The 26,456-nt window shown below is 34.7% G+C and overlaps 1 protein-coding gene across 1 annotated transcript; it reads left to right on the plus strand.

Moving 5' to 3' along the window:
* The first annotated feature begins 5 nt into the window (after window positions 1-5).
* Window positions 6-25,051, plus strand: LOC132034915 (terpene synthase 10-like). The gene is made up of 10 exons (XM_059425250.1): window positions 6-363; window positions 523-547; window positions 629-834; window positions 19,523-19,617; window positions 20,028-20,171; window positions 20,579-21,132; window positions 23,827-24,045; window positions 24,150-24,288; window positions 24,380-24,628; window positions 24,752-25,051. The coding sequence occupies exons 1-10, from the start codon at window positions 6-8 to the stop codon at window positions 25,049-25,051; spliced, it is 2,289 nt and encodes a 762-aa protein (XP_059281233.1).
* The last annotated feature ends 1,405 nt before the right edge of the window (window positions 25,052-26,456 follow it).

The raw sequence follows: 26,456 nt of genomic DNA on the forward strand, positions 1-26,456 counted from the left end.
TATTCATGATCCCTGTCAAGGTTATCAAACTAATCGAAGCCTACTGTAGAAGCTACATTTGGTCTGGTGGGAATGTTATCACCAAGAGAGCATTAGTAGCATGGGAGAGATTATGCATTCCAAAGTCAGCTGGTGGGCTGAATCTCAACAACTTAAGCTTGTGGAATGAGGCTGCTATAACAAAGACATGTTGGGATCTTGCTCACAAACAAGATAAGTTGTGGATTAAATGGGTCCACACTTACAATATCAAATCTCAACCTTTCATGGATACACCACTGCCAAAGCAGGCGTGCTGGGTTATTAGGAAAATTTTGGAAGCTAGACCTCAATTAACACTGGTACCATTGCATCCCAAACCAGGTCAGAGCATGATTTGATCCATCTATTTGCAGCTTCTGGGAGTAATGCCAAGAGTCTCTTGGAGAAATTTAGTGCTTACTAATAGTGCAAGGCCAAAAGCTATATTCACTGCATGGTTAATGCTATAAGAAAGGCTGCTTACAGCTGATTGACTCACAGCCTGGAGGTTAGAGATAGATAGCAGGTGTGTACTGTGTAATCAACATGATGAGGATAAAGACCATCTCTTTGCTATATGTGAATTTACTTTGAGATTGTGGAACAGATTACTTACATGGCTGCAGGGCCAGCCCCTTAGAGTACACGACTGGAACCAACATTACCAATGGGTACTTAAGAATGCTCAAGGGAAATCCAAAGAAGCTCAACTATTCAAACTAGTTTATGCTGAGTGTGTGCATGGCATATGGATGGAGCGAAACCTCAGAATTTTCGAACATACAAGCAACAGTATAGAGAATATTGCTAGAAGTATAGCCTTTGTTTGTAATGTACGAGCCCCTAGTAGAATTAGTTTTAGGGTGGAGCAATTGGTTTTCTGAGCCTGAGTCAAGTTATACCTTGACAGTAGAGTATACTGGTTATGTTTGTTTTAGATAGCTGGTTGTGATGACTAGCCTATGGTGCTTGTAATGTTCACTTTTGGTATCAATAAAAGTTCAGTTACCAAAAAAAAAAAAAAAAAAAAAAAAAAAACAATAACGAGTCAAATCACTTTAACTTTATCTTACTTATTAATCATAAGCTCTTATCTAACAAATTAAATTCAATCTTGATTTGCTACATTTAATGTCATACACTCCCTTAAAATGAAATGCTTACTGACATTCATTGTTTGTATTAAAATATATAAATTTAACTTTTAAAATCGGAAATTAAAGTTAAAAATGATAATTAACCATAATTAAAAGTAAATTTATTTAAAAATTATGATGTACTTACCGAGTAAATAAGCTAACACTTGCGGTTGGCCTACCATTTCGTTTTCCATCCGTTATAAGAGGGAAACTCGTCACAGAACGGTGCATTGGACTTATCTATCAGACGTTTTTGGAAATGGCTTACTCTAGATACTTCGACGTACTTTATTCCAAATTTGTTGGATATGTGTCGGATACTTTTGATGTGAAAATCTTCTGTGAGACCTATTTAAAAAACATAAAATTAAAAATAAGTTTTCAAAGGACGACAAAATCAATTGACACCTCTTAATCCCTTTTATCTAAAAAAAAATAAAAAAATGTTGTTAAAATGTCAATTTTAATCTCCAAGAAATTGCAGAACGATAAGTGTAAACATGCAAGAGTGGGGGCCCTTTATTGGCACCGAAGCAAGCAAATTAAACGGGTGAAACACAAGATTCCACCAACCAATTTTGGTCAATCTACAAACTGATTGCAAAATCATTTTTCTTTTTCTTTTCCCATGCAAATGGAAAAGGACTATGAAATATCAGATTGAAGTGGAGATTTGATCTGATGTTGATTTTACCTGATTTAACTTTTTCGGGATTAAACTAAATTGATTAAAGCAACCTAGGTTTGACATTGAAATTTCGTTATTACAATATTTGAAGTCAAAATTGATTTTTTTTTTTTTAATTTTAATTTTTATCTGTTCTTACATAGGGTGCTAGAAACAAAAGGGGTCGAGGAGATAATGAGAGTTGATCATATTTATTGTGTGGTAAAACTTTTATCGGCATTAGCGGACTTTATAATTTTATGGTTCCGATTGAATCATGAACTGTTACGCCAATATTTTTTAGTACTAATAATCTTCAAGGACTCAATTTGGAAAATTGTGAGAATTACTTATTTCAATTCCATATTGCAACTATTAAGTGATCTCATGGACAGAGTAATTTACGTTTTTCTAGTGAACTTCTCTTTTTTGCTTAAATTTTGGTGAACCATTTGTCGATAAGATACTACGCTATCTAATAAATCACTAACCATTTATCGTTCACACATGTTCAGAACTTATAATGATCATTATTCATCGTTTTGCGAGAGATAAAATATTACGGGAACAAAAAAGATTATATGCACTATTTCCGTGTTCGACCCTGAACAACTGCATTTTCGCGTTCCTTTCTTGAACTTGATCAAAAAGATTATATGCTATATGAGTACGAATCATGTCTCGTGGCAACATTTTTCTTATTATCACACACTTGCTCATTTTAATACACGTTTAAGTTACATGTCAGGATTAAGTAGGACGCTCCTATTTAGTGTCACGCTATCGCTCGTTGTAATACACGTTTAAGTTACATGTCAAGAGTAAGTAGTGTGCTCCTATTTAGTGTCACATAATCGCTTATCTTAATACACGTTTAAGTTACATGTTAGGATCAAGTAGTATACTCCTATTTGTGTCACACAACCACTCATTTTTATACATGTTTAAGTTACATGTCTTTAAGTAATACGCTCCTATTTAATGTCGTAATCTAATTTAGATACTTAAAACAAGACGGATGTGAGATTTCAGTTCTTTGAAGGAAAAGAATAAAAAACTACTTATTCACTATCTAACTAAGAAAAATATGCCAATACTCCCAACACCCGCACACACACACCCACAAAGATAGCCGTTTTGATACCAAATAGTTTGGATTACTTCATTTAAAAAGTTTGTTTCATGTACGTTTAGGATCACATTAATTAGATCTTTATAAAAATTAGTTCATAGAACTCAAGGCGGACCAAGAAAAGGTGATGGTCAATACAAAGATGGCTTGACCAGGTCAAGTCAAAGTTTGACCCTTGGTTGCTAGAATTCAAAGTTTCAAATTCACCGCACATTTTTTCAGAGTTGGTCGCCTTTTCTTTTGTTTACAGAACGAAGCAAGAAAAATAGGATTTCAACCACTTTTTGCTCCTTTCTTATGCATTTACTTACTAGTAGTAGATAAGAAATGCAAAAGTCTACAAACTACTTCCTCCAGCCTAAAATAGTTATCACCGCTCATCGAAACTCAATTTAACTAATCTTCGAAACTATAGATTTAATTATTTTAAAATTAAAATTTAGATATTCAAAAATTTTATTGAAAAATAGAATAAGTTCCAATTCTACAAATATTAATATGGTAAGAAAGTAAATCTTAAAGTGTTAGGTCAAAATTGATGTAGTTTAACTCGTAAAAAATGAAAGGTTATAAGTATTTTAGGATAGAACAAGTAATGACCAAAGGAGAATCATGAATCAATTAGAACATATTGGAGTTTCGATTAATTTAAATTTGTCCGAGTTAGGCCGGTTAAAAGAAAACTTGTTGTAAGAACTTTTTCCATTTTAATGGCTTAAACTCAAAATATCCAACTAAAAATAGAGAAATCATATTTATCCCAACACGTACGGTTGTTGGGTTGCATGAAGAGCATACTATGCCTTTTTGGTTTCAAAAGTTTCTGGTTTCTTTTTCTTTGTTTTCACCAAATCTCAACGGCATTAGCTGAGCAGATTATATGCCCCGCCACTTAGACAATAAACATTAAACCCACGTTTGCGTTATTGACTCTCTTTCTTTTATATGGTTAAAAAATATGTTCAAACAACATTTCCTTATGTCATATGGTAAATAAATAAATTACAAGAAGGAACACAATTTTGACATTACAAGATTTGGTGCTGAACCAATTAGTAACAGGAAAATACAAACTAGGACAAAAGAAAATTGAGGATTCAAATCTTATATTCAGTTGGGATAAAAAGATTTTGCATATTATCAAGGATTCAAATATACTCTTTCTCTCCTTTTATTTTTTTGTAATCAGTTGTTTTCTTTTTTGTTGTTTTTGTTCCTAATTGCTCCATAAATCAGGTGGAGAATATTTTGCTTCAAGCATAAAACACTGCGAAAAGACCCAGACTGAGTTGGTTGTAGTTTATAGGTATGACAAAACCTACACGTTAACTAATATAATTACCAATTTCGATTAAAACAAACCAATAAAGTGCTATTAATAGCATCATTATATCAACTATGGTCCATGATGTTAGGTTGGAGATTCATATTAGTAATTCTTCAAGCAAAAGAATCACTTTTAATCTGCATACCCCTACAAAAGAATGTATTTTTCACTTTTTAATGAAATAGTGAGTTTCATTATTATTTTTTGGTTTAAGGTTCATGATTATAATACTTTGACTATATTGGACTATCACTAATATGGATATTTCCAAAGAAAGAACCTCTTGTTTTCGTCAGTGTCATACTTATTTGTATATTATGATTTGTCTGTTTAAGCGATGATTAAGGTTAGGTAAAAAAGGTTGTTCTCTTTTACACATTTCATCTTGTTATCTTGTGTTTGGAAGCTAGTGTTTGAACTGGTTAGTGGTTAGGCTTTATATAGAATTTGATTCTTTCCCAATTATAAAGATAGATAATTACATGATTAAAACTCTATTTATACTAAACCATATCGTAATTAGATTCTTAGTGTTCAAATCTGGTTTAGTATTGATCAACTTTATCCTACCTGGTAAATACTACTAATTATTCGCACAAATTATTTACACCAAAGCAAACAATAATTTTAATGTAACCTAAAATAAAAGTGTGGATTTATACAGTGGCGGATCAAGGATTTTGGGTTCGTGAGTGCTTAACTTTTTTTTGACGTAAAGTTATTACCAATCACATAGTATAAGTGTACAACTATTTGAACACGACGGTGAAAAATGTTAATGTGAAAAGTCATATTAATGTTATCAAAAATGTGAATCCGTGATGAAAAACACAATTGACGAGATTTTTTATTTTTTTATTTTTGGTGATTTTGAGGTTCTGGAAAAACTGTTCGTCTTTAGAAGTGGTCAAACTTCGAAATCATTTTTAAGTAGATTTTTATTTTCTTTCTTTGCTATCGAGAATTAGATTAAGTAAAAAGGGAAGTAAAGAAATAAACAAAGTAAAACAAAAGCCAATGAAAAAATAATCTAAAAAGAAATAAAAGTAGTATTGGGACAAAAAGTTGTACCAGAAAGAATTAAAAAAACAGACCTAATTCGGCTAAAGAAAGAAAATACTTAGCCTGATAATAAAATAAGAAGAAGGATTAGTTTGACTAGTTAAAAAATAGTGACAATTTAACTGTCGCCTCTGTAAAAATTCCTAAGGCGTTCAATACCCTTCCTGTACCAAAGCACCTATTACCGTTTTATTTCATGCATGGGTGCTTGCTCACTCTTTACATACATGTTTCAAAAATTTCTATCTATTGTATGCATACTCGTCTCCAGGCCAATGGGTGCTCAAGCACCCAAATTTAATATGTAGATCCGCCGTTGGATGTATATCACTTAATCATAGCTAAAGATAAATGTGTGAATAAAAGACATATGTCTTGCCTTCATTAAATTGGTAGAAATATGAGATGAGGGTAGATTTTTTTTTTTTTTTTTAACACCATCCTACCTCTACTTCGTGAGTTAAATGGCTCGATTAGCCATATTACTTGGATAGGGAAAGTTTATGTTTATCAATTCCCACTAACTTTTGATGAGTCAAAATGAAGCGGCATGAATAGCAATAATTCGTACGATACAAATCAATTTCCAGCTGAAGTATGATTTTTGTTATTGTATCAATCGTCAGTAAGTTTGTGGGAAAAATAAATAGGTCTCGCTGAGCTTTGAATTGATATTTTCTTGTTTCACTTCAGTCTTCCCACATGCTATGGGTATTAATAATGAGATATTTCAAAAGAAAGTTCTACCTCAACTTACAAAATATATATAGGTGGTGATTTTATCTCATCTATTTAAATTTTGATGGATGATTAAAATTATTCGATATTTTTGCTTGTTGAAGATGTTGGGAATAAAATAGCCCCGCAAAAATAATATTCACGGTATTAGTGATAAACGCGGAACACTAATTTATGGTTAAATTAGCAAGAATAAAATGCAGCAATAATGACACCAAGGTTTTGCGTGGAAACCCTTAATAAGGAAAAAACCACGGCCAAGAGGGCGGTCGATATCATATAGTAAGAATTTTACATCACGTGTAGTAACGAGTATAAATACTCCTAAGACCACTACACCCACAAAAGAAAAACACTCTTTTGATTTTTCCCACCTTACTACAATATCACTCACACTCTATTTTTCTTCGGTACTATTTTCTTACACGGTCTATGGTATACCTCACTTTGCTCTCACTCGGATGTATTGTACGAGATTTTTCGTGTCTATTCCAAATGAAGCTTAGAACTCTATTTATAAGCCGGAAACGCGCGTGAACGGTAACCCGCGTGAACGGACACCGCGTGAACGGTATCACCGCGTGAACGGTAAACCACGTGAACGGGAAACCGCGTGAGCAGGTTGCAAACGATAAACCGCGTTTTATACGCGTGAGTGATTACCACGCGTATTTACTATTCAACTTCGGTGGGCCCCACATGTCTCAGGGACCTACTCGACAATTCTCCCCCTCCCGACGACATGGGGAAGATGTTCTTGTGAATCATGAGAGCTCATACCAGTAACTTGGAACAAACTTCAAGCTTTTGCCTTGAGACCGCCTTTGTCATCATATCGGTGCATTTCCATCCGTGTGGATTTTCTTCAACTGGAATCTTTTTGTCTCACGTAAGCATCACGAATCCGGATGATATCGACATCGATGTGTTTTGTTCTCGCATGGTACATCGAGTTCTTGCTCAAGTCTATTGCTCTGATTTGTCGCAATAGACAATATACTCCATTCTTGCAATCCAAGTTCTTGAAGGAATCTCTTGAGCCATATCATTTCTTTGCCGGCTTCGGTAGCCGCAATATACTCCGCTTCCGTTGTAGAGATACAGTGCGACACCTGTCGCAACTTCGACCGCCATGATATAGCTCCCCAAAAAGTAAACAAATATCCATTAGTGGATTTTACGTTATCAAGGTCACCTGCCATATCGAGTCCGTATAGCCCTTCAAAATTGGATTTGATCCTCCAAAACACAAGCATTCATCCGAGCTTCCTCTTAGATACACAGTATCCACTGACTTCCCAATGCTTTTTCCCCGGATTTTGAGAAATGCTAACAACACCGGCTTGCGTGAGCAATATCGGTCGAGTGCATACCATTGCATACATCAAACTTCCGAATGAGAGGAATAAGGAATCTTGGTCATTCTCTCTTTTTCCTCCGTTGTTGTGGACACATCTCTTTGCTCGGTTTCGGATGACCGGGGAGAGGTGTTCAACCCACTTAGCATTCTTCGTATTGGCGCTCAAGTACACGTTCTATGTACCTTTCTTGTGACAAATAAAGCTTTCTTTCATCTCTTGAACGAGTAATTCTCATGCCCAAAATACGCTTAGCATGACCCAAGTCTTTCATTGCAAAGACTTACTCAATCGTTTCTTCAACTCGTCAATCACGGAAGCATTCTTGCCTACAATCAACATATCATCCACATATAGCGAAGGATGATAAAGTCATCGTGAGAAAATCTTTGTACAAACACACGGTGATCGAAGAAGTCTTCTCGGCCTTGCTCCCCCATGCCGGACTCAAACTTCTTGTACCAATGTCCGGGAGCTTGCTTGATCCATATAGACTCTTCTTAAGTTTGCATACAAAATTTTCTTTTACCTTTTTCCTTGAAGCCCTCGGGTTGTTCCATATAAATCTCCTTCTAAATCACCATGAAGAAAAGCGATCTTCACGTCCATCTCGCTTCAATCTCCAAATCAAGACTAGCGAATAAACCAAGAAGCTTGTCCGAATGGAGGACATTTTCTGACGAGGAGAAAATATTTCGTCAAAGTCAATACCTTTCCTTTGACTAAATCCCTTAACAACCAATCTAGCTTTGTATATACGGGCTTGTTTGTGTTCTTCGTCTTTAACTTTGAACACCCATTTGTTCTTCAAAGCTCTCATTGCCCTTAGGCAATTTCACCAACTCATAAGTATGGTTCTCATACGGAGATTTCATCTCATCTTGCATGGCTTCAATCCGTTGATCCTTGTGCTCATCTTCCCAGCCTCTATAACATTCGGGTTCTCCCCCGAGTGAGTAATACATACTCATTAGGTGAATAACGGGAAGAAGGAACATCTTGTCTAGTAGACCTTCTAAGTGGAATGTCGGGCTCGTCCACGACTTCATAAAGTGAAGCATCTACCTGCGTCCGAATAGCGACATCGTTATCATCGTCACATGCGTGCGGAACATCGTTCCGGGCATCACCATCGTCATCGAGCCCACCAACTTCATCAACATTTTGTTTGAGGAACTTGATCAATTAACTAAGCCTTCGTAACTCAAGATTTTATCTTCTCTGCTTTCGTTAATATCTTCAATGGTTTGATCCTCCATGAAGATAACATCACGACTTCTGAGCTTATTATCAATCGGATCATATAGCTCGTAACCAAACTCATCAAGGCCATAACCGATGAAGATACTGCTGCCTTGTTTGGCAGTTAATTTTGACCTCTCATCTTTAGGCACATGTACAAAAGCTTTGCAACCAAACACTTTCAAGTGGTCATAGGAAACATCTCCTATACCAAAACTCGTTTGGAACATCACTTTGCAAAGCAACCGCGAGGGATAGATTAATAACGTATGCGGCGGTCAACAATGCCTCACCCCAAAAGGAATTTAACTCTCAACTTTGCGGTAAAGCAAACATCTAACTCTTCCATCAAGGTCCCGTTCATCCTCTTTGCTAAACCATTAAGCCGAGGAGTCTTAGGAGGAGTCTTCTCGGGGTGTCGATACCCCGTTGCTTGCGGTATTCGTCAAACGGTCCACAATATTCACCACATTATCGGTACGAATACACTTGACTTCTTTCCGGTTCTCTTTCAACCGAGCCCCGAACAAGCTTAAAGACACCCAACACTTGGTCTTTAGTCTTTAAGACGTAGACCCAAAGTTTCGAGAATCATCAATAAAGGTAATGCGAAGTAAAGTGCACCACCCAAAGTCCTTGTCTTCATTGGACCACATAAATCCGAATGCACCAACTCAAGCAACTCGTCTTTCTTGAAGGAGGATGAGACTTGAAAGAAACTCTATTTTGTTTTCCGAACCAGCGGTGCTCACACTTTTCTAATTTAGCACTTTCGAAATTTGACAATAATTTCTTTTTGGCCGAACATTCGAATTTTTTCTCGCTAATGTGGCTAAGCCTCTTATGCCATAACGTTGAAGAGCTATTGCTCTCAACGCATTCACCATATCAACACGGTAGAGGCCGTAGTCCAAGATAGACCACGACGTTTTTCGCCACGAGCCACAATCATGGAACCTTTAGTAAGCTTCCACTTTCCAACACCATTGGGTACCGACATATCCCTCATCATCCAAAACACCGACAGATCAGTGCAAACGAACATCGGCGCATGCTTTACATTGTTTAAAACTAGTTTAGTTCCAATACTAGTTTCCAAACAAATCGTTCCAACACCAACCACCCTAGATGCGGTCTCATTACCCGTACTCAAATTTCCCAAAAGTCACCGGAGTATAGGATGAGAAAAATTCCTTCCGTGATGTCACATGAGATGCGGCACCACTGTCCACAACCCGGCTTTCGACTCATCACAAACAATATTTATCGGATCCGCATCAAGGATAGTAACAAGATCTTCCGTAGTGACGGCAACACGATTGCCATCTTCTTTCTTTTCCTCCTTATCTCTATTCTCCTTTTTCAAAAATCCGTGAACTTCTTTACGTGCCCTTTTTTCCCGATGATAGCACTCAATATCTTTAAGTACCGCCACAATTTGCTTCTATGATATTCTCTATTTTGAGAACCACGATTCTTGCCTCTCCCCCTGTCACCAACAAGACATCGATGAGGAGGAACACTTGAGATTTTCTTCTCATCTCTTCATTTAAAGACCGCTTTCTTAGGCAAGATCCATGTAGATCACACCATCCGGAAAGCGAGAATTTTGATAATGAAGTTCTAATAATTTCCCAAGAATCTAGTAGGGAACCAAGTAGAAACAAGCCTTGAATTTCTTCATCAAAGTTAATGCCCATGCTTGAGATAAGCGGTTCATGATCCCCCGAAAAATATTCGAGATGATCCGTCATTGCGAACGATCGTGGTATTTTAAACCCAAAGCATTTGCTTTATCAAAAACATCTTGTTGTTACCGGTTTTCCGAGCATACAAACTTTCGAATGCTCCCATAGGGTCCCGAAGCATGTGTCTCCCCGAAATATGGTTCAACACATTATCGTCAACCCACCGTCTAATAAAGCGCAAACCTCGCCGATGCAACAAATTCCACTCTTCATCCGATTTATTATCGCTTTTTATTTATAGAACGGAGTTCATGAAAATTCTTGACATAGAACAAATCTTCCATTTTGCCCTTCCAAATGGCATAATTTACGCCACTCAAAATCATTCTACTTAGTGTTGGCTTTCATCGTTTATCACAAATACAAATACTATTTTATTCGAAGACCAAAGTAATTCTTTTCTGATGTGGAAGTTCAGACTGTGCTGCAACCACAGAGCATACTCAGACAGAACCTTGGCTCTGATACCACTTGTTGGGAATAAAATAGCCCCGCAAAAATAATATTCACGGTATTAGTGATAAACGCGAACACTAATTTATGGTTAAATTAGCAAGAATAAAATGCGGCAATAATGACACCAAGGTTTTACGTGGAAACCCTTCCGAATAAGGGAAAAAACCACGGCAGTTAAGGAAATTGATATCACTATAGTAAGGAATTTTACATCTTGTGTAGTAACGAGTATAAATACTCCTAAGACCACTACACCCACAAAAGAAAAACACTTTTCGATTTTTCCCACCTTACTACAATATCACTCACACTCTATTTTTCTTCACAGACTATTTTCTTACACGGTCACATATGGTATACCTCACTTTGCTTCTCACTCCCGGATGTATTGTCCGAGATTTTTCGTGTGTCTATTCCAAATGAATCTTAGAACTCTATTTATAAGCCGTAAAATGTAAACCGCGTGAACAAGAACGCGTGAATGTAAAGAACCGCGTGAACGATTCTGTAAACAAGAACCGCGTTTTTATACGCGTGAACAATCTACGCGTATTTACTATTCAACTCCTACAGTGCCTACATGTACGAGGGACCTACTTTGACGAAGATAGCATGTACCTCGTGAATTAATTTAGATGTGCATAAACTAGCTAGGACACTACCATTTTATTTCAAGAAAAAATGTTGCTACGCATATATTTTCTTCTTTCTCCCCTACACAAATGTGAATGTCAACATTGCTATTCCATAGAAGCTGATGCAAGTCTTTTATTTCTTCTGTGGTATTTTCTAGTTCTCTTTTCTTTCTTCTGATTCATCGATTATCCTTTTTCTTGATTATTAGGTAAGTAAGCAGATTTGGAGGATCTTTTAAATAATTTATTAAAAACAAAAAACAAGCACGGGTTACACAACATTACGTGGCCTTACAGTCACTCCACTTGCCTTTTGTTGAGAGTCAAATGCTGATCAGCAAATCCTTGCCATTCACATTATTTATTGTTGTCCTTTTAATTTATATATCAAGATTTTAAGAAATTTCTCTCGAAATAGCGATCCTCTTCATAGATATAACTTCTATTAATTCTTTTTCACTAAAGAACATTATAGTATTGGATGCGTGCTAGATGATCTAAAACTGTCACTGTCGTCACAGCTATTGTAATACTATCAGATAAAATATGTGCTTAAAAAAAAAAAAAAAAAATTAAACTCAGCTTAGTTAACTCAATATATACTATATATGATCAATTTATTAATGCTGGTTGTCAACTTGTCATGCCGGTGTATTTGTTACATTTGAACTAATGTACCTAAGTTTAGTGTTTAGTTTAATTTTTTGTTCCTGTGGTTAGCAAAGAAACATTTCGTTGCCCAAGCTAAAAAAATTAAAAGAAAAAAAACTTATGGCCTTGCAAGTTGATTTAATAATTTAAATCTAAATAATATTTATATTAAATATGCTAACTCACATGTAGAATTGTTTCATGTTAGTGAGAAAGATTCATTTATTATTATTTTATTTTTTTGTGTGTGTTTTTTCGCTATGGACTTCCACTCTTTAAGAAATGACAAAAGATAGCATTATCCAAAATTCAGAGTTAATTTGAAGAAAAAAAATTACTTGCAAACAATTGATTACTTATTAATTACAGGACAAAATATTAGGTGATTTTGAAAACTCTAGGAAAGTAGTCAGACTTGAAACATATTTGAGACTTTGAGAGAGTGATTGATCAGCAAATATCAATTGTTATTTAAAGTTGTACCAGCAGGAAAAAAGACAAGAAAAATTAATATCATAATAAAAATCATAGCATATTTTAAAAGAAAAAAGCTAAAACCAAACATCAGGTTTGTTTGCCCCACTTATTAAACAAATCAGAATGTCACATTGGATCTGTTCTATGTTATCTTTTTCGTTCTGGTATACTTGTTGCATTACTTCAAAGTTAAATCTCATAATCTCAGTTGACCCGGTTTATATATATAGTAATTAGCTACCTTATCCTCTAGTTCTACCAAAATATAACCAAAAAATTAAAAGATTGCACCAAAACTCAACATCAAAAGTCAACTTGATCCATTCAAAATCAAATGGCTAAACCTCATTCAAAAAGGGCATGTTTTTCCCACTTGTTCTCCCTTCAATTAACTGGGGCACTGTCTCTCCCAGTTAAATATAAGAATCTTTAGGACTTCTATAAGATATCTGGAGAAAAATGTATATTCTGTCAGTGGCATCATATGGTGTCATGGTGTCGAAACTTCGCATCAGTTAACTTGTCCTTATCCAAAGAAATTTGAAAGTTATGCTCCATTTGGTACGATTAAAGTATCATTCTAAAAAATAAGAAACATGCTTAATCGACCACAATTTTTGCTTGATATATAGGTAAAAGTTGCATATGTTAGCTCAATTATTCGCAAGTTATGACGGACAGTTAAGACTTGGTAATATTCATTCTACCTATCGTGTTAAATTAGTCACAAGTCTAGTTGTGATGTATTAATGACAAAAATTGCATGTCTCGTCGAATTGTTCACAACTTTTTTCTCAACTTTATAAACAAGCATTCTTATAATCCACAAAATAATGTTCTATACATTTTTAACTGAAACTATATCTCGTTAAATTATTATTGAACAAATACAATTGAATTTAGTCATGATTAATTTTTTTAAAAAGTAGGTCAGTCAATTTAAATGGAAATTAAAAACAGAAAGAAAACAATGTAAGTTTTTACATAATTATAACTCCACCAGTGCTTTGAAACAAAGAAAAGAGGAACCAATGTAAAAGGCCAATACATCTAGGACATTTAGTGGTCATAATTGGTTTGGTTTGGTTTTAACTAAAAAAAGTCAAATGGATATAAATATTTCTTTTATTTTTTCGTAGTCTTTTTTATCTATTATCATATTATTCAAGCCCTTAATTTTGAATGTCACCTATGGATATTTGTAATTCAAAAAAGTTCAAACCAAAACCAAATTTCAGCAACACTAACGCTAACATGAAATTCAATTTACCATGAATGACAATAATGTTAGATATCTATTCTTTAGATAATTAGTTTAGAGAGTGAAAATACATAACTTAAGTTTTTTTCTTTGTCATGTAATTAATACTTATTAGGATTTTAGCATGACTTAGTATTTTTAGATTATGGTCATTTTCTTTATGGCTTGTTAATTAGCAATATTTATTTTAACCGATTTTATTAGTTTTGTTCAATATTTTAATATAATGTCATCACTCTTCTCCTTTTGTGTTATTTTCTTAAGAAACATTTTATATAGTTGTATCTGTTAGATTGTATCAAGTATTAGGAAAAAAAAAAACGAAAAACCCTAAAAATCCGAGTAAAAACCCGAATTTTATTGGACTGGTTTAAAAAATCCGAACCAACCTAGAGCCCACGTGTCCAATACATCTGTTTAAAAAATGGAAAAAAAAAAAAAAAAAAAGGATCCATTTTAAGGTGTTGAGAGTGGTAGTAGTAATTTTTTTTTTTTATAAAAAAAAAAAAAAAAAAAATGCAGAAGATTTGTTTGTCTTTTTTTTTTTTTTTTTTTTTTGAAAGGTGTCTTATCAATACTTAAATCAAAAGCGAATACATCAAAAATAAAAGATGGTGAGACTGACCTTCATTCCATCGAACTAGACATAGAAACAGCTGATCTAGCTCCATTTTTGCCCATTACGAAATATAAGCCCGGCATGACTTCGGCCATTCAGAGCACCCAAAATAGAGAGAGTCACCGTCAAACGACGCAACTGAACGAAATATTGGATATTGGTTTGGCACAACTGTATGATTAGAAAAAATGTTCTTTCGCCTTTTGTAACTAATCCAAAGTGCCTTATTTGGGCATTGTCATTTAACCTATATTCATTTTTTTAAAATTATTAAATTGTATCCAATTAGTAAACTTCAAACAAAAGGCAGCTCTACTTATCTGGGATTTGAGATTACCAGATATTTTTTTCTTCATTAATTTCGGTTTGAATTGGTTTTATTTCGTTTTACATGCAACATTAAGTCTACGGTGATTGAAAAGCTTGAAGACAAATGAGTCTTGTTGGACAAGCTTGGGAACAATGGCAAATCACCATTGGTGCAAAAAATTAAATAGTAAGATTTGTTATTGTTTTGGCAAATTGATGATTGGAGTTTGCATTTTATGATATATGAAATTTATGTTTCAAATCTAAGCTTATTTGGAATAGATTTGAGTGTTGCATCGTGTGTTTGATTGTTAAAGTTCGAAAAACAAATTGCTGAATTTGGCAAAAATTTATTCATTTGAACTTCGTGCTAAAACGTATGAAGTTCAGCCAATTTTATGCCCTGATCTCATGCAGAAATGTCTGAAGTTTAGTCTTGTTAAAGTCCCAACTTCAATAAAAATTGTGTGAAGGTAGGCCGTGTTAAGGCTACAATTTCAATAAAAAAGGTCGGAAGTAATAAATGAGATTCTTAATTTTGAAACATGTGAACTTTATGCAATGTTGAATCCTTAGGAACTTCATCTGCTTTCTTCAGCAATATTACTCCGTGATTTTTCATGTGGGACAAGGCTATTTATGAAGATTTTGCTGATCCACTCTATACACTAGACCACTTTATATTCCTGAAGTATTTATTTTCCTTGCATGTTGACCTTTGACATCCTGTATCATTTGGATGGAGAAGCTACACATCACATACCAAACCAATAAAATCCATCACAAGGATAATAAGAAACACAGAGGACGTTGAATCCTCATGGAGTAAGTGAAACTAGCAACATGCGTAATGTTACGGGCTGCCTTTATTGTGTCTTGGCGCCCGTAACGATGCACACCCTCGGCTGGCCGTGCAGGCGACGCGAGCTGACGATGGGCTTCAGAAGGAGCATATGGCAAAAGGACTATGCGGGAGGCAACAACCATCTAGATATGTTATATTGCATATCCTAAAGAGTGCAAAGGAAGTCTAGCAAGGATTTGGAAGGAGTCCAAGGGTCTAGTCGGCGGATTATGACCACGTGCGAGCATGAGTGTCAGTCCCGTGCATTTCCGAGCTATGTTGGAATCTTGGGATTTAGGGTGAGAGGACCCTCCCTAAGATGTTAATGAATGTGCTTATCAAGTTTGGGGTCATTTGAAGATCGTTTACCTATGGGCTTGACATAGCCAAGAAGTAGTGACATTGTCATAATTAGTTGAAGATTCTGAAGGCTATAACTTATTCCACGAGTATGGGAATCAGATGAAACTACATGAAGGTGAGAAGAATGTCACGAGGATCAATTAGGAACAAACGGCGCCTCATTTGGAGTTCGGATCAATGAGAAAGATCCATCATGATTCTCTGGCAAAAGCATGTCAGCATGGAGAATCTGGATTTATTTCTTAAAACTATATATATGTGGGGGTTGGGGGGGGGGGGGGCAGAGGTGTTGAAAGCTCAGACAGCCTCCCCCGTACGTGCTGCCAGCCAGTCGCACCAAGTGAGCAACCTTGGAGAAAGACCTCAAGGTCTTGTCTAGGCATCTCAGAGGAGTGTCTTCGGTATCCATACGAGTTAGGCAACTCTATGGACGGCGTCATGCCTCCGGGCTAGCATTGGGCGCACAATAAGTGCCGGAAGCTTGACGTATGAACCGATTATGCCCTGCGGGCTATTCTTATGAATGTTAAAGACCTTTGTGCCGGTTGAGTACTCTAGGCGCTACACTTAAGAGTCTCGTGTATTGACTTGTGAGCTTGGCTTGAGTTCAGCCTTGCAAGCAAGGCGACACTACACTATGCGGGATGGAAGTAAGTCGCGAGGGTCAGGTTTGCCAATGCCATGAGACAACCATGGGCATATTATGAAAGATGCATATGACAAACAGGATTGAAAGATGCCTACTCCGGCTAAGCAGAGCCAAGTGCACAGGCGCTTTTTTTTTTTTTTTTTTTTGAGGAAATGAGGCTGCAAATAAGAAGGGGATATTTTATTACGTGTGATCTAGGTAATTTTAGATTAATTTCCACCGTATTGGACCATTATTTCACTTTGGTTCTATCATTCGTCTGTGTGAAAAGGATAAGTCATAGCATCATTTTAAGACTTGATATGATTATAGCTTCGTAATGCATTCAAATAAAAGCCTTATGGGTATGTATTAGTCATCCCCGTAAGAAAAGATATTGTTTTTAGCTAGCTCACCAACCATTAGAAAGAGCCCAATTTTTAATTACTTAAACGCAGTTTTTTATTCGTTTTCATGACCGGATTAATGATCAAGCTTAAACTCGCCACTTATATCAAATGTTTGATGATTGTATTTGCGTTGACGCGTGTAACTACGTCTTTTAAGCACGAGGAAAATATTTTGGGGCTAGACCAATGTTTAAGGCTTAGTTGATTAATTAAGAATTTAACGTGAGAAGAACAAGATGAAATGTGAATTTATTATGAACTCCGTTTAAAAGGAGTGGAAAGCACAAAGTGAGAGCGAGGTGGGTCGTGATTTAATTCAAAATCTATTGTGAAAGAGAGCTTGGTGATTTTTAGACCCAAATCTAAATGATGTTAGAAGTTATTAAATTAATTTAAGCAATAATTCACAGTAAAACTGGAAAGCGCTACTATGAATACACCGCCCATTTATAAGATAAAGACAGTCAAACAAATTCAGATGAATAAAAAAGGCGTCCCATAAGCATTTGAAGGTCTATAATTAAGTATTATTTTATCCAAAAGATTAATCAAAGCCAGATATAAGTCAATAAAGTAACCGTGCTAGAACCACAGGACTCGGACGTGCTTAACACCTCCCTCTGAACGACATAATTTCTTACATGAGTTTCTTGTTCGCAGAGAATAAATAATACGAGGAGCAAAAATTACTCTTTAGATTAGAGATTCAACTACGGTGACTTGAACACCAAACTTGATTCCAAGTGATGACTCCAATAAATAAATGATCTCTTTTCTAAACCATCACTTTAATTGAAAAAATCCTTCAAACCTTTTTAAGCGAGTAGCGAGGGTGTGTGACACATACCTAGGCGAACCTTTTTTTCTTCAACCTTATGTGAACATCTGAGGTTACAATTAATATATGAAACCAATCACCCCAAGGAACGACAAGAACAAACCCGAGACATAAAAAAATTAAAGAAGAAAGAAATTACCGTCAAGATTCAAGCTTGAATTAGGTTGTGTAAGTAAATTTGGTCTATGTTCGATTAGAAGAATGGTTTCAAATATTTCATCATGTTTTGTTGACAATACCAAAAAAAAAAAAAAAAAAAAAAAAGAGAGAGCGTGGTTTAAATCATATAGTAGTATTTTTACTTTAAGTCACAATGACGCTGGCTACATCTGAATGTGATTGCATATTATCTGTCTGCCTTTGTCAAGCCGACATTCAAAAACAGCTCATAACAGTATTTCTCTGTACAATTTGTTCAAATGAATCCTTCATACAAAGGCGGTGCACAACAGCACATCCCGACATGTTGTTCCAATAATTGCTGATATCTTAAAACCAAGAAAAGAAAGTTGCATTATTTAGAAACGATTAAGAGAATATATAGCAACACTAGTTTTCTGGTCTAATTAATTCCCGAAAAATTTCTAGCACAATGAGTTCCTAAAACAATTTCTTAGGTGCAAATATCCCTCAACTTTACGATTTAGAGCAGATATACCCCCGTTGTAAAAGTGGTGTAAATTTCTAGCACAACGAGTTCCTGATGAAACAATTTCCTAATTAATTTTATTCTCTAGAAATATGCAAATTTCAAACTGCTGTCGGGAAAAACACATGATTATAAGTGCATCTATGATCTATCATTACATTTTGTAGTTTGCCAAGTTCTCCATAACTTGTTCTTCAAAACAATTAAGGGGTTAGCTTTGAGCAACTAATGAAGTAGTGGAGTAGTAGTCACAAGTCAGCAAATTGCATTGAAACATATAATCTTAGGAAATTGGGAACATATTAATTTAATGGTATTCCATAGTCAAATTGCTCAAGTAAGCATATCAATGCAAGGCGCTTATCTGTTTTCATTCTATATGAGCTAGCTATTAGCATCAATCATAACACGTTTCTCTGAGAATAATTGGATCTTACCTAAGAGAGAAGTAACGTAGATATTTCTAAAAGAAGTAATAAAATAATCAAAGAATGAACCACTTGAGATGCTTCGGTACTATCCAGACCTCTTAATAATAGTCATTCTTTATAATAACATTTCACTATCATGGCCAAGTTCTCTTTGGAATCGATTTTTCATATTATGGTATAGCATATGTTGTCTATACAACTCTTCGCTTTAGTAGCTAAAAGTTATCCAGAGAAACGAGGTCCTTATAAAAACGTTTGATGGCAGTGGATAATAATGCATATTATACAAATAGTTTCTTTGTTGGAGTTGATGCCCTTTTCTTATGCAATTGGATGCATAGACTTTTATATTTCCAAAATATATACTATAAAGGATCCCAACAAAGTTCAAATCGCGTGAGAAGTATCTAATTGAAAGGAACATCAAACGGTGCGTCACTTCTCTCTATTCTTTCTACTTTTAGTTCTTATTTTAGATAACAGTAATTAGCTTCATGTTCTTTCTTGTTTTTTCCAGAAGTATTTCGGCAAATGGCTGCAAGGAGACCAGGGAATTATAAACCAAGAATTTGGGAAGACGATTTTGTGCAATCACAAACTAGTGTTTATATGGTAATCAAGCGACTGATCAATTTACATATTCGACAAGTCTAATGTGGAAAATAGAACAATCAGAGAAGACTAAGGACCCGTTTGGCAATAAGAATTATTCACTTTGTTCTGATTTTTTTTTTTTCACTTTTCTCTGGAATCAGCGTTTGGCCATAAAAATTTCAAATACAACTTGAAGTTGTATTTGGAATTTGAAAAACAAGAAAAACTTGTTTTTCAAGTTTTTCGCTTTTTTCACAACCAAAACAAGTACATTTCAACAAAAAAAAAAAAATACAATTTCAAAAACTATGGCTAAACACAACTCCAACTCCAAAATTCCAAAAAAAAAAAAGTGAAAAAGTTTTTTGGTTTCTATGACCAAACGCCTACTAAAACTATTAATTCTTAATCTCAATTACGACTTTCAGGGAGAAGAATACTCAAAGCAAGCTGCAAAGCTCAAAGAAAATGTGAGGATGATGCTTAATGAAAAAGATATGAGACTATTAGATCAACTCGATCTTGTTGCTACTTTACAAAGACTTGGCATTCACTATCACTTTGAGGTTGAGGTAAAGAGAATTTTAGAGATTACTTACCTCAACAATTTTAATACTAGTCAAGTTTTGAATGCCATATCACTACAATTTCGACTCCTCAGACAAGAAGGTTATCAAGTTCCTCAAGGTATACATTTCGTAACCCTATTTATTTTTTCACTAGAAAGATTTTGTTGGAAATCTGAAAGATACCTGTGAAAAGTTTCATTAGCGTGGAATTCATGTCGAGTGGACCTTGTTCTTGTATAGCCTTAATTCACGAGTTGTAGTGAGGGAGTTATATCACCACAAACAGAGACTAAAACAAGTGCTGGATTCAAAGCTGGTGTTAAAAGAGTACATTTTGACTTATTATACTCTACCTCCAAGGTGAGGATAAGGTCTACATACATAATACCCTCCGCAGACTCCACTTATAGGATTACACTGGGTTGATACTGTTGTTGTATACTCCTAAGTACCAAATCAAGGATACTGATATATTGGCAGCATTTCGACTGACTCCTCAACCTAGAGTTCCACATGAAGAAGCTGGGATCGCGTTAGCTGTCAAATCTTCTACTCATACTTTTTTCTTCTTTATTGTAGAGGTATTTAGTACATTTATGGATGAGGAAGGAAAGTTCAAGAAAATCCTTTGCATGGACATAAAGGGGGTGCTTAGTTTGTATGAAGCTTCATACCTTTCCATTGAAGATGAAAGCATTATGGACATGGCTCAAGAGTTCTCCATTCATTTTCTGAAGAAATATCTTAAGCAAAAAGTGGATGATGAGAATATTCTAGTTAAACAAGTGAGCCATGCCTTGGAAATGCCACTGCATTGGAGGATGCAGAGACTAGAGGCAAGATGGTTCATAGATAATGTATATGAAGAAACAGGGTGTTTTAACCCCATCCTGCTTGAGCTCGCTAAGTTGGATTTCAACATGGTCCAAGCTTTGTATTTGGATGAACTGAAACATCTTTCAAGGTTAGTCACATAACTTACTTTCCTTTTTTCTTCTTCTTTAGTTTAACCATATGGCATTCGGAATGCACTTATCCGATTAATTTAGAATCACGCTGCATAAGGCTGATGTAAGAGAAAAGACTCTCCCTACGAGAAATTCCTCAAATCCCAAATGTAGTTGTATTGGGTAGAAAATCGGCCCGGGGTCGCATGCGAGACAGGGTGCTCGGGGTCATCCGAGGAATCATCACAGCTGTAATCTACTCCCACCAACTCCAGTCACATCCACTATTCTAGATCAGAGAGCCACTGACTATGCTAACATTGGGGGTAACCTCACTTGACATCATCCGTATGTTAGGATTGAAAAGTCTTGTTTTGGTTTTTCATATAGATAGCTCATCATGTAAGCTAAGGCATCTTCACTTCCTCTCTTGTAACCTATCTCTTATTTTTCTCTCAAGAGCAATGTGCATCCGGGCATATCATTTATCTTAGAATATCTATTTGTCTTGCATTATCTTATTATTAAGCTCGGTTCTTTCGATATAGCTATTATTAAAACACTGACCCCGAAAGGAAAGTTTCTGGGATTGGATACTACCTACTTGTCTTTAAATCCTTAAAATATAAATCTTTAACTAATTATCCGTTTCATCATAAAACAGTAGTGTTTTTGAACCCCCTTTTATAAAATCATGATTCCTCCTCTGTTCAAATACGAGATGATTAAAAGTAGAGGCATTCCATTCATCTCATTATGTACATTGGTAGCCGTATATCTGCTAATTACTCTCAACGATACTTCATAACAACTACTCATATGCATGTTTGTTTAATAGTGGAGTAGTATTTATGTACTAATTTTTCAGGCCAACCGTGTGCCGAATTTATTTCATAAGGACTTGAGTTAGATGCGTTATACTGTAAAGATTTTTGATATCTTATTAGTTATCATTCTAGTAAATTATCAATTAGTATTTATTATAGAGATTTATTTATGACTACATAACAAGTATGTTTTGGGTGTGCGAACAAAGTATCACATTGGTAGCTGAAAAGAAAAGACCTTTGGGGAAAAACCATGCAAGCTTAGCCCAAAGCGGACAATATCACATCATGTTAAGAGTATCTTTGGGCCGTTTTAGCCCAACAACTGGTATCAGAGCAAATGGTTTGGTGGGATGAGTATGAATATGGCGGAGTGTGGCGTGGGGCCTGACTTAGTGCCTTTGCCCGTCTATTGCCCGTCTATGGGCCGGTTTACAACCTTTACCCGTAGCTTTGAAGACGCATATACAACCTTTGGGCTTACGTGACTGTAAATACTCTGATGATGTGGGTGACACATTGACAAGTTGAATCTCTGACCCGTAATGAGTCATATGGAACTTAGTTCGAAGGGGAGATTGTTGCGTGTGCGAACAAAGTATCACATTGGTAGTTGAAAAGAAAAAGGAGTTACTTATAAGGAGTTGGATACTCTTAATGATGTGAGGCCTTTTGGAAAAAACCGTGCGGGCTTGGCCTAAAGCGGACAATATCACATCATGTTAAGAGTATCTTTGAGCCATTTTAGCCCAACAGTATGCACCCTTATTGTTTAAATTTTAATGGGGAACTTTCACAAATACAAGATATATAAGAATTAATTATATAATCTACAACTAATTTAGATATTACAAATTGTGCAGCTTAAAGCTAAAAACAAGGAGATTATTGCTATAAATAAAAATTTAAAAATAAGGAGATTCCCTATATTAGTGATAACATAATTAAATTCATATAAAAACACAATAAATTCTTACCTAAAAAAGCTCCATTACAATCTATTGGCAAGCTAATTCATGAATTCTAACCCAACAAAATAAAGATTCATGAACAAGTATATTATTGTAGTATCTATTATATATATTATTCTATCTATACATCGTATATTGTTACCATATATGTTATTATAAAATATAATTGGTTGGCACGTATAGTAATATATTCATATATTAGGTATATAATATACATACTCAGATATACTAATTTCTACTATAATATCCACATATATTTTGTTATCATATTTTCAGTTAAATTTGCCAATTTAAATATACCATATACTTTTTGGTATATTTTCATGTACTTTTGTCATACAATATACCATATATTTTCGTGTTGTTTTCTTAATATTAATATTAATATATTCAAATAATTTCTTTTAGTCACAAAAAAATAATTGCATCAGTCATCAAGTGAAAATAAAAAGAGAAGAATAAAGAGGAGGAAACAAAAGTTTTTTTTTTTTTTTTTTTTAAACAGTAGATGGAATATGGAAAATTGCATGATCTCTCATGCCCTTTTCATAGATTTTTTTGAAAGAAAGAGAAAGTAAAAAGTAGATGTGCGTTAATGGTAGTAACTCCTAAAATTAAGTATTATTGATATATTAGGAATCTAAGAAGTTGTATTTTAGTAATTAAGAAGTTCAAATTTTGAATAAGTTGTATTTATGTAATTTTTTTAAAATAGTTGTAATCTTTTTAATTACCATTTGAAAAAGTTGTATTTGTGTGACTTTCTCATTTTTATTTTATATTATCAGTACATAGTAGTACTTAAACTCTTTCATAATATAAATATGTCATTATTTTAACAAATACCCTTTCAGGAAGAAGATGGATATATTCCCTGTGTTAATTCTCACCCTTTTAAATTTTTATTTTCTAGGTGGCACAAAAATATAAATCTCGCAGAGATGATGGGGTTTACAAGGGATAGATTGGTGGAATGTTTTTTATGGAGTGTGGGGTTCTCTTTTGAACCAAAGTTTTGGTACTGTCGAAAATGGTCAACAAAACTTGCTGAATTAATTACAACCATTGATGACATGTATGAGCTTCATGGTACCTTGGACGAACTTGCCATATTCACTGACATGGTTGACAGGTTTGTTCCTTAAATCTTCAAACTCTACAATATTATAATTAGAACATCCATAATTATGCCTTGAGTTTGGTTTGAAAATAATTCTTTCATCACTATCATTGCAGATGGGATATCAATGCAATGGAGCAGCTACCAAGCAGCATCAAGATGTGTTTTTTAGCTCTTTTTAATTCTATCAACGAGTTGGCCTATGACATTCTAAAAGAACAAAATACTAATATCCTCCCTTACTTGAGAAAATCGGTATGAGCAATTTTCCGCCAGAGCTTTCTTAATTTATATTTCTTGTTATGTCTTTTGTATTTATTAATGTATTTTTCTTAACATATTTCAGTGGATAGAACTTTGTAAAACTTATTTGGTGGATGCAAAGTGGTATTATGATCAACACACCCCAAGTTTTCATGAGTTTTTGGACCATGCTTGGGTTTCAATTTCTGGTCCTTTGTTAATAAAGCATGCCTACATTTGTACCATGGATCCTATAAAAAAAGATGACTTGGATCTTCTTGAACAAAACTCCCCTTTAGTTCAATGGCCATCACTCATTGGTCGTCTTGCTGATGACTTGGCAACTTCTCCAGTAATTAAGATTTTACTTTTTTCTATGAACACTTTAACGCATGTATATACTGAAAGCGTAAAATACTTTGTCAAACGAAATCACTGGTCGATGAATTTGTTGTTTATTGTGTGGCTATTTAAGGATGAAATAGAGAGAGGTGATGCTCCAAAATCAATCCAATGTTACATGATGGAAACAGGAAATTCAGAAGAAAATGCTCGAGTTTATTTGAGGGATTTAATTGGACAAACATGGAAGAAAATGAACAAAGAAGTACTAATGGATCGAACTACGTCTTTCTCCAAAGATTTTGTTAGAACTGCAATGAATTTTGCTAGGATTTCACAGTACATGTACCAATATGGAGATGGCTATGGTAGACCAGATGGAGAGACAAAGAGGCGCATATTATCCTTATTTTTTGAACCAATTCCTCTGTGATAATTTTCAACACTTGTATAATCTATGAGTATCGTAAGTACTTTGGATTTTATTCCACATATTTTACCAAGAATTTAGTTTTATGTATTGATAATGTAATTTTTATTTAATACTAATGGCGGCCGTTTCTATGTCCGATTCGATAGAATGAGGTTCTATCCCATAATCTTTTATTTCTGATATACTCGCATTTGATTTGAATAATAATTGAGAGGACATCTTTTCAAAAAAACAAAAAGAAAAAAAAAACTAATGATAACACTTTACCAACCGATGCTTATGACCGTGAGGGAGATTTGCCTAAAGAGTAGAAGGCTCGTTTGGAATTTTCCAATATAAGACAATTGGGCTATTAGTAAGATCACAGTGCAAATGGTTTCTGGCCCAAATAGAAATCAAATTGGTTTCAAAATTGGGGAAATAACTCATATAACGACCCAAACATCTAATTTGCAAACGATGTAGCCCATCATATCATCGGTGTATCGATATATGTTTTTTATAACTATACGGCTCACGCATCTAGTTTGCGCTCAATGTAGTAGCCCTCCATATCATCTGTGAATAGATAATGTATTTGTTCTGTAAAAATATATATAAACACTACATATACTCTGTATATAATGTATATGCTTTGTATAATCATGTATAAACACATGAAACCAACTCAAATAACAGTGCATACACAGTATATCTGTTTTGTATTGCTAGATATAAACATTACATATACTACCGTGCTAATTATGAATCCTAACAAACTATGAAACAAAATGGTAGCAAAACCCATAAGAAGAGCTTCGACGACCTTCACCGCTGGTCTGGACATCACTAACCTATCTAAAGTAAAGACTATGCGGATGCAGATCAATATATAGTTGTTTTACTATTCAAGAAATTTATACTCCTACCAAAAGAGAATGGAAAAAGAAAGGAGAGATTGCAAGAAGATGTACCTCAAAACTACACAATAAATAAAACAAATAAAGAAGAAAGCTTTGTGAAGTTGCCTTATTATTTTTGTGTTTGTTTCTCTGTGAACTTTTTCTTGTCGTATTACAACATTGTTTAATGCATACAAGTTGGCAAGTGACGGTTGGAAAAGAATTAGAAACTAGAAGATTAATAGCAAGCAAGCAGGGCGTTGATTGGGTTACACGGGAAATTATTAAATAGTTTGACCACATTTGGTAAGTTAGATCACCGAATGGTACAGTGCCGTAATTATCTCTTCAAAATTCCAAGTTCCAAACTTTTTCATTTTTAAATTTCTTTACACTTTGGTCTAAATTTTTTCCTTTTGCGATTCTTTTTTTTTTCAGTTTATTCCAAAAGATTACGCAATTATATGTTTCGTAATGTTTTAAATAACACGATTATCTCGATTTAATCTATCATTCCCCAATAA

Source organism: Lycium ferocissimum, chromosome 10 (genome assembly GCF_029784015.1).
Source record: "Lycium ferocissimum isolate CSIRO_LF1 chromosome 10, AGI_CSIRO_Lferr_CH_V1, whole genome shotgun sequence".
Classification (NCBI taxonomy): Eukaryota; Viridiplantae; Streptophyta; class Magnoliopsida; order Solanales; family Solanaceae; genus Lycium; species Lycium ferocissimum.

Coding starts and splice junctions, on each gene's coding strand:
- LOC132034915 (XM_059425250.1), top strand. CDS start 6: ATGATCCCTGTCAAGGTTATCAAACTAATCGAAGCCTACTGTAGAAGC. Junction 548..628: donor AGGTTAGAGATAGATAGCAG/GTGTGTACTGTG, acceptor ATTGTGGAACAG/ATTACTTACATGGCTGCAGG. Junction 24,046..24,149: donor TTCACTGACATGGTTGACAG/GTTTGTTCCTTA, acceptor CTATCATTGCAG/ATGGGATATCAATGCAATGG.